At 43.4% G+C, this 10,076-nt stretch overlaps 1 protein-coding gene across 1 annotated transcript in view; it reads left to right on the plus strand.

Moving 5' to 3' along the window:
* The window catches only part of LOC144511726 (chitinase-3-like protein 1), a 28,942-nt gene extending 19,399 nt beyond the window's left edge, over positions 1-9,543 (plus strand). Inside the window, exons 10-13 of the mRNA XM_078241949.1 lie at positions 4,109-4,225; positions 6,501-6,642; positions 8,345-8,458; positions 9,437-9,543. Coding sequence (XP_078098075.1) covers positions 4,109-4,225; positions 6,501-6,642; positions 8,345-8,458; positions 9,437-9,543 — 480 coding nt within the window. The remainder of the gene's footprint in view (positions 1-4,108; positions 4,226-6,500; positions 6,643-8,344; positions 8,459-9,436) is intronic.
* The last annotated feature ends 533 nt before the right edge of the window (positions 9,544-10,076 follow it).

Raw genomic sequence — 10,076 nt, forward strand, 5'->3', positions numbered from 1 at the left:
ATACAAGTACACAAGTCCCTAAAGGCAGCAGTGCAAGTAGACAAAGTTATAAAGAAGGCATATGGAATGTCCTCCTTCACTGGCAGAGGTATAGAATATAAAAGCAAGGATCAATGTTGGAATTGTATAAAACACTGGTGAGGCAACAACTGGAGTATTGTGTGCAGTTCTGGTCACCATATTTCTGGACAGACGTAATTGCTCTGGAGAGAGGACAAAGGAGGTTTACAACAAGTTGCCAGGGCTAGAAAAGTGTAGCTATGAAGAGAAATTGGATAGGTTAGGGTTATGTCCCTTGGAACAAAGAAGGCTGAGGGATGACTTGATAGAGGTGCACAGAATTATGAGAGGAAGAGATAGAATGGACAGGATTGATGAATCAATGGATTATAGGAAATGTTTCTCTCTTCGCACTCCCCTGAGGATGGTTGGCTTAACTTCTCATCCTTACCTTGCGACACGGCTTTGCATTTTTAAATGGACTTATTTCAAATTACAACATTTCCAGTCAGTTGGAATTATGGGATGAATCTTACCAAAAAATGGCAAAGTGTCAGAGTCTGACTGAAAACTGATGAAACAGTAAGTTATCTCTCCAGATGCTTTGGCACTAAGAGGGGTGTGTTTCACACCGTCATGTTGAGGGGTGGGGATCAAACACACCAGAAAAGCCTGGCTGTATTGAGACTGCGGTGCCTTTTGTAAAGAGCGCCTTGATCAGACCAAGGATAAAGGTCTCCGCAACTCCACCACGGAGGTCTCAGGCACTCCCACACTTGCTCTCAATGCTGGCATCCCCACCTGTGTGATCAATGCTGGCATCCCCATCCCTCTACCCCACTGTTCCCCTCCCATCTCCACCATCCCCAGCAATCAACACCAGCATCCCCCGATCCCTCACACCGCGATCAAAAACGGCATCCCCATGCAATCGATGCCAGCATCCCCCCAGCCCACGATCAACGCTGGCATCCCCCCACAATCAATGCCATCACCACCTCTCCCTCTCTCTCTCTTTCTCCCTCCCCTCCCCTTACCGACACCATTACCGACACCACTTCCTCTGCCTCTGCTCATCCCTCCCCACCCTGCGCTACACACACACGCTCTCCCCCGCATGAGGCTCCCACTAGGGTCTGCCTCCGGCATCACCACCTGGCACAGGTTCACACTCCCAGACTGACATGGTACCACCCTGTGCCTGGGAGCAGTGCCTGGCCATGCCCCTCTCCCCCGGAGGCCATAGGGTCTGGGTGAACCTGTTGCAAACGTCGCCAACAGGTTTGAAAATACAGTTAGGGGGGATAATATGCTGGGGGGAGGGGGAGGGGCTGTTAATTATATTGCCAGAGTGGCGGTGAACTTCACAATGTCACCGGTGAGGGGCGGGGAAGATCACAGAACGCAATCTCTGCAGGAAGAATTGCATTATCTGACCCTCTCCGGATTTCCAGCCTGTGTTGCCATTCTCTCTGATGGTGAATATGGCCTGAAAATCACCCCCTGTATTTTCAGCAATGGGGCCAAACACACACCGGAAGTATTCTAGATTGTACAAAAAGTCACAAACGAAATTCTTAGATGTCCCTCGCCAACACAGTATGACAGGTGCTCATGAGGGGCAGGTCACTTTTTTGCAATCTACTAATGGGCATCCAGATCATAGAATAGAATCATAGAATCCCTATAGTACAGAAGGAGGCCATTCGGCCTATCGAGTCTGTACCGACCACAATCCTGGCCTTATTCCCGTAACCCTCATTCACCCTGCTAGTCACCCTGACACTAGGCTCAATTTAGCACGGCCAATCAATCTAACCCGCACATCTTTGGACTGTGGGAGGAAACCGGAGTACCCGGAGGAAACCCAAGTAGACATGGGGAGAAAGTGCAGACTCCACACAGACAATGACCCGAGGCTGGAATTGAACCTGATTCCCCGGTGCTGTGAGGCAGCAGTGCTAACCACTGTGCCACCGTACCACCCACATGCTACCATGCCACCCACACAGATGTGTGGAAGCAGAAAAGTAGCCCAATAATCTCCATACCCCATCAAATAAACTGCAAATGTCACATTTCAATGCGTCCATATCGATTAATTGTGTTATCATAACCTTACAGCACAGATGGTAAATAAATAGATATCTGTCTATGTATAAATGTATAATATACAGAATATATAAACACATGTGATGTCCATTACAAAAAGAGAAATATACCACAACACCATACCAAATTTTGCAAAGTATTGTTTCCGGCGAGAAAATCGGTGTGTTCCTCTCTAGAAAAAATGATTGATTTTCTCTCCAGATCTTCTGACACTCTGACAAAAAATATCAAGGAGGTGTATTTTACTCCGTAATATAGGGAGTGGGGGAGACTGTGGGACCTCAACACGCTGTTAAAACCCGGCTGCACTGAGATCAGAGTGCCATGATTAAAAGGCAACAGAACAAACAATGATATCACCCCCACCCCTCCCCCAGGTCACCATGGAGGTCTCAGTGACGCACCCGCTTCACTGTACATTGACCCCATCACTGTATTTTCAAACCCACCAGGGGCGGAACCTAGTGGCAGCCTCATGGGGGAGGGGGGATTCATTTCTTTGTTGTGGTGATCGGGAGCAGACATGGTAGCAGGGAATGCCAGTGATGCCTGTGCGGGTGGGGGTCAGGGGATGTTGGCATTAGCTGTGTGGGTAGGGGGTCGGGGGGAGGGGCAATGCCAGCAATGGCTGTGGTGGGTTGGCAGGGGGGACGGAGAGAGATGTGCGCTGGCTCCAATCTGGGGGTGGGGGAGGGGGAGAGAAGTGTCGGTTATGATTGGGGGGGGAAGGTGGGGGGAACCTCTGAAACCTCTAAGGTGGGCTGGGGGGGTGGTTCAATCTTGTTCCGATTGAGAACGTCCTTTAAACATGGTGGCACAATCTCATTGCGACTGGGCTTTGCCAGTGTGTTGAGGCCCCGCCTCCCTGCATGACAGTATGAAACGTGCCCACCTGTGTTTTTTTTTTGCCAGAATGTCATAAGATCTGAAGGGAAAACTAACATGTTCCCTAGAGAGGAACATGCTGATTTTCTCGCCAGAACCAACACTCTGCCATTTTTTAGTAAGACCCTCTTCCCTCCTGTGCTTATTTAGCAGAGGGGTTTATGGACTGTTGTTTTATAAATGGGAAATTGCACCTGGATTGTATTTTTGATTAAAGTATTGGAAGGCAGGTTTAGAGAGTCATGCTATACTAGAAGTTATAGAGTCATGCTATACTAGAAGTGGGAGGAGCTAGCTTTGTAGCAGAGACACAATTTCTTTTTAATTTTGAGTTGGCTGAAGCTGTTTAAAGACAGAAGTCTCTCGCTCTCTCCATAAAGTTTCTCCACAAAGTCACGCCACAAAGAACCTCCACAAGGTTTCTCTGTAAAGTCTCTCTGACAGCTTCAGGACTTCTTTCACTAATTTATAGCAAGTATGCCGAGGTTTGCTAACTATATTTAAAGTAGATTTGCGTCTATGGGAAGATTGTTGCTTACTTGGAAGAGTAATAATGACAAGTTGGGAATTGGAGTTGCTTCTTTTCACATTTAAAGATCATTCAACAGTTAAGAGTAAAATTGCTTCATTTTGTTAGAGTTATGCTGAAACTGTGTTATGAATAAACTTTTTTCTGATAAAAAAATCCCTAAATTGGCATTGAAATTACTCTTTGAGTGAAGCATCATTTCCTCATATTTATGCCAAAATAAAAAAATTGTTGGGGTCTATTCTGCTTCATAACATACTTTGGAGATCTGGTCTGGGACTTTAACGCTGATCTTAATTGTCAGCTAATAGAAGTTAACACCACCACCATTTCACAGTCAATATTTATTTATGCTTTTTTGTAATATTTTTTTTCTTTTGAGATAGATTCTTTCCTTTCTGATAAAACTTCAACAATCCTCTCCTGTCACAGTGGAAAACATATTTTATCAATGGTGAATAGAATTTGATTTAGTACTGATTAAGAATTTGATTATACTGTGTATAAATGTGATTGAAATTGTGGGAGGACAGGATTCATTGGTCTGACATGTTAATAGTGCTTATTGGTTTTGATTGACAGGTCTGTCCATTTTTGAAAGGTGCTACCGTTAAACTTATTCATGACCAGAAGGTTCCTTATGCATTCAAGGGAGATCAATGGGTTGGATATGATGATCCACAGAGCTTTGAAACCAAAGTAGGAGCTTTTTATTTACCTCCACAAATAGGGAGCAGCGCAACAACAACGCAACACCAAATAATGGTGTTGCGTTGTTGTGACTGGGCTAGTAATCTCAAGACTCAGGGTAATGCTGTGAGGGACAGGGTATGAATCACATCACAGATGGTGGAATTTGAATTTGATAAAAATTTGGAATTTAAAAATGGGCAGCATGGTGGCACAGTGGTTGGCATTGCTGCCTCACAGTAACCCGGGTTCACTTCCGGCCTTGGGTAACTGTCCGTCTGGAGATTGCATGTTTTCCTCGAGTCCATGCGGGTTTCTTCTGCGTGCTCTGGATTCCTCTCTCAGTCCAAAAATATGCAGCATAGGTTAATTGGCCATGCTAAAATTGCCCCTTGGGGTCCCAACATGTGCAGATTAGTGGAGTCAATATGTGGAGTTACGTGGATAGGGTCTCAGTGGGACACTCCATCAGAGAGTCAGTGCAGACTCAATGGGCCGAATGGCCCCCTTCTGCATTATAGGTTTTCTATTTTAAAAAAACAAAACTATTGTTGTAAAAACCAACCACTGTCCTTTAGGGCAGAAAAACCTGCCATCTTTGCCTGGCCTATATGTGACACCAGACCTGCCGCAATGTCGTTGAATTTTAACTGCCTCCTGAAATGGCCGAACAAGCCACTCAGTTCAAGGGCAATTCGGGTTAGGCAACAAATGTTGGGTTTGCCTTATCCCATGAAAGAACAAAAACAAATTACTTTTTAGAGTTCAATAGTAGCAGAGAATTGCACTTGTTCAAATAGGGCAATTTTAATAATAAAGTTCAAATCAATGGAGCTTTCACAATCATCAGCTTAGAGACTGGCAATAGTGTTCACATTTCAAAAAGGGAACTGATTGTGTTATATCATTTAGGTACAAAATAAAGAGAAAGACTAATATTCCTCAGTTGTAATAAAGGCTGAAGGAACTACGTCTTGTCTGGGAAAGAGATTCATAGAATCATAGAATCTTACAGTGCAGAAAGAGGCCATTTGACCCATTGAGTCTGCATCGAGCATAATCCCACCCAAGCCCTATCCCCATAACCCCATGCATTTACTCTAGTTAGTCCCCTGACACTGAGGGGCAATTTAACATGGCCAATCCACCTAACCCGCACATTTTTGGAGTGTGGGAAGAAACCAGAGCACTCGGAGGAAACCCACGCAGACGCAGGGAGAATGTGCAAACTCCACACAGACAGTGACCCAAGCCAGGAATCGAATCCTGATCCCTGGCATTGTGAAGCAGCAGTGCTAACCACTGTACCACCATGCCGCCCATTGTACCACCATGCCGCCCATGTTGTCCAAGGATTACTCTCATAACTTTGAATATTGTCTAACTCGGACAGATCTCACTCTGTACTTTGCTGCTAACGGAGGACTTAATAACATACTTGGAAAAAGATCTTAATATGAAAATGTGAGCGTTAGCTTTAACTTAGTGTAATGTATAACTACGAAAATGCTATGGTCCTAGTGGGAAAAGGGAAGTAAAACTATGGGGCAAATTCTCTTGTTCTGCCCGCCATGGGAATTGTAGCGGGTGAGGGGCGGACCATGGAAAGGCCCATTGACCTCAAGTGGGATTTTCCGGTTTCAGGGCGAGCACGGCCAGAAAACCCCACCCCACACTTGCAACACATAAAAAGAGGGGTCGCTGCAGCATCAACATTACAAGTAAAGGCATCCAGGAGTTGGTAACTCTTGTCGTTATCCACATTCATGTCATGTTGTATGATCCAGTCCACATTCCATGTGATGTGATAGACCTATTCCACATTTCACAATCTGTGATGAATCTATTTGATATTTTGGATTGGATCCAAAAAATACATTTTGCAGATCATTATTGTAACAGGCTGTGAGCAACAGGATATCATATGGGGTGACAGATGGAAACACTGAGGGTGTAAGAGCTCGAGAACGTGTGTAGAGCTGACTATGGAATTGAGATTAAACAAATGGATTTGTGTTGAACAGAAGAATGCCCTCCACCATTATTTACTGGAGCAAAATAAATATTGTCAACTGGGAAAAACTCATTTCCAGCTATTGTATGAATTCTGATAGGAAAACAGCAGTGTACAATATAGTTAGGTTGTAATAATCTTTTAAAAAAACTAGCTGATTATAGAAGAATAAGTCTGGAAATCCCGACAGCAATATTCCCCTGCTCCTTGTCCTAACCACAATGCATTCAAAGTGCTCCGTAAACTCACCTGAATTCTTGTTATTTGAAGGCTCAATGGCTGAAGGTAAAAGGGTTTGGAGGTGCCATGGTGTGGGCTTTGAATCTCGATGATTACTCTGGAACTCAATGTAATCAAGGAGCTTATCCTTTGGTCAAAACCCTGAAGTCCGTCCTTGACATCAGTAGTCCTGGTAATTTATGATATGTTACCAAATTAATGTTGAGCTGCAGCTGATGCTGCTGTGTATAATTTTTTTTAACAAGTCTTCTTGCTACCTGTATTTCCTATGCATTAAACCTCACTTCCTGTTGTCCTGTCTGCATTTTCCAATCTAACTTCCGCTGTCCACATGTCTACTGCAAACCACTTCAATAATGGGGATAGGGTTATGGGGATAGTAAGTGTAAAAGGCATTCAATCAGCCATGATCATATTAAATGGTGGAGCAGGCTCGGTGGGCTGAATGGCCTTCTCCGGTTTCTATGTTCCTACTCCTTACCCTATAATCACACATTTCCATCAATGGTGACTGTCATACTGCAGCACTGTACCTCGCTATGCCTGACTTCAACTGGAAAGAAACACTTCTCCATGAATCAACGCTATTTCTCTGCTTCACAAATTTCTGTATGTTTCAAACTTTTACTAGAACATCATAAAATAAAATTATTTTCCAAAAGTAATGACATATTGTTGGACTCTCAATGAGGATTGTATAAAGTCACCAGCCACTGGTTCAATTATTCCCTTCCCAATAACCCAGCCCCTGCTTGAAATCTCCACTTAGTCCTGACTGCTCATGTGTAAGGCCATGGGAGATTGCGTAGTATTATTGTAAACAGTTAAATGTTACATAAATAATAACAATGTCAAGCTCTCTAAATATGTGGAGATTTCAAATTGCAAAAAGTGATTTATGTTACCCTGGGAGTAGGTGCTGATAGGCCAAAGGCAAAAGCAAATTTCTCTAACAGCCTTTCATCTCTTTCCGTGGCCTGACCCATTCTTCCCCTGTAATCCCCTGTTGGCCTTCATGCTAACAGTCGTGCTGTACTCTACCAGGTTTTATCCCATTCTCCACTCCACCTACCACTGTCCTGGCCATGCGTACTGGAGTTCTGTCTCTAAATATTTCTTCATCCCGGTTCCCCCTGCAGAGACTCTTCAAACGCTTCCTCACTGTCCATAGCTTTTGATTTGATTTATAGTGAAAAGTATTGTTTCTTGCGCGCTATACAAATTCATAGAATACATAGGGAAGAAGGAAAGGAGAGGGTACAGTATGTAATGTTACAGTCATAGTTAGGGTGTAGAGGAAGATCAGCGTAATATATGGTAGGTCCATTCAAAAGTCTAATGGCAGCAGGGAAGAAGCTGCTCCTGAGTCGGTTGGTACTGATCTCAGACTTTTGTATCGTTTTCCCGATGGAAGAAAGTGGAAGAGAGAATGTCTGGGGTGCATGGGGTCCTTGATTATTCTGGCTGCTTTTTCCAAAGCAGTGAGAGGTGTAGATGGAGTCAAGGGATGGGAGGGTTGTTTGCATGATGGATTGGGCTACGTTCACAGCCCTTTGTAGTTTCTTGCGGTCTTGGCCAGAGCAGGAAACATACCAAGCTTCAATCACTTCCTCAAATTTTGACTATAGCTGCTCAGTATCTTCTTGCCATTTCTGTGAGATGCTGTTTGAATTCAAGATGCAGTGTTAGTGCTATAGTTTAAGAAGCAGAAATTCTTGAAATCAGGTCAAAATTTGTATTTTCATAGATTTTTTTTCCCACTCATCCTAATGTTACAGTGCATTTATTTGTGGAGGCAACTGAGGCTGAATGGAGAATGAATATCTTTAACGAAATCCAAATCATTAAAACACTGTTAATGCTTTGTTTTGCAGAATGTAATATGCCAAAAATGATACTAGGGAATGATGACACAAAACATTGGTGCACCAAGAGGCCTGATGGGTTCTATTCTATCCAAAATGATCCTGCTAAATTTTACAATTGTGGTGATGGACAAACTTACATCATGAATTGCCCTGACAAATTGCTCTACAGTGATGGTTGTCGCTGTTGCAACAAGCCGTGCTACAGTTAAAAACAGATTCAATTGCAAAGATACCGTCAGAAATGAATAGCGAATTAGAGTTCTCGAAATAAGAATGACTTTGACATGTTAGCTTGCTGTTTCATTTGGAGAGTTCAATGCATGATTGCTTCGTAAGTAACCGCAGCAATATTTAGTTTTTAAAAAAATGATTGCTGTATTGAATGACTTATTTATTGCTAAAAATAAATAGCAGAGAATTATGCAAAGAAGAATAGTTTGACTATGTATTAATGGAATGATGACAACAAAAAAGCCAAGCCATGTAACTTGTATGATTTTAGAATCAGTCTCTAGACATGTTATCTAGATTCATTAAGGCCAGGATTCTCCGATCTCGCTTCCCCCCCCCCCCTCCTCCCCCCCGCCCCCTCCCCCCCGCCCCCGCTTCCAGCGAGAAAGGAGAATTTGGCGCTCAGCCAATACTCCATGCACAGCAGCAGGACTGGAAAATTCCAGCCTCGGGCGAGGTCAGAGAATTCTGGCCTAAACTGCCTTATTTTGCATTCATTCCTTTCTTGTCCCTTTCACTTTCTATCCTCCTTAGCATAAAAAAGACAATTATGAAATGTGAAAGCAAGTAAAATGATCTTGGATTCAACATTTCCCGCGACTTTGTTTTGGACTTGTGTCTCTTATTTTGTTACACCCACACAGAAACTTTCCAATACAGGGTTGGATAAATACACACTGTAGTTTAGGCCTATATCCTACCCAGACAAGAGAAAGATCCTTCAAAATAAAGTTGCCTTACTGGAAACCTGTGGTTAAGTTCCAACACCACTGCTCCCAACTCCACCCATCCCATCCCCAAGCATTATCAGTATTCCAAACAATTGATTATTCTACAACACAAATGATTGTTTTCATGTGGAAATAGGAAATGGAGGAAGTGGACCCATTTCCCGTGGCTTTGAAGTCAGGGCTTGTAATGACTTTAACGAGGCCCGTGAGGTGGACCTGTTGGAATATGAGATCCCTGATTGAGACAGTTATATCTGTCCAATCCGGGAGCTCTGCAGTGGTACATAATATGGAGTGTCCGGAATATCGGCACTCAGTGTGTATACTCTGTACTGGGAAGTACCTATCTGAGTATTACTAACTATTGTAAATAAATCTGAATTTGGTGAAGGGAGTGGAATCTTCTGCTGCTGCTGGAAGCGGGATAAAAGTCGGATGGGGGAGCTTAATTGCACGCAACACCAAAATTAAGAATCCCATGACAAAACTTTGCAATTAGGTTCCTGGAACTCCAAGTGCAAGTCAATCTTCCCACTGGCAACCTAGAAGGAAATAAACAATAAAATGGGGAAATAGGAATACCGGTCTGAACTGGTCTTTTATACTTTAGAATGGAACACCAGTAAACAGGGATATAGGAATATTGGTCTGAATTGGTCTTGTATACTTTACAATGGAATGCCAGTAAATGGGGAAATAAGAATACTGGTCTGAAATGTCAGAAAGTCCTTTTGCAAACATTTGCATGGCAGGCATGGGTATTAAGTGGCCAGCTC

Source organism: Mustelus asterias, chromosome 25 (genome assembly GCF_964213995.1).
Source record: "Mustelus asterias chromosome 25, sMusAst1.hap1.1, whole genome shotgun sequence".
Taxonomy (NCBI): domain Eukaryota; kingdom Metazoa; phylum Chordata; class Chondrichthyes; order Carcharhiniformes; family Triakidae; genus Mustelus; species Mustelus asterias.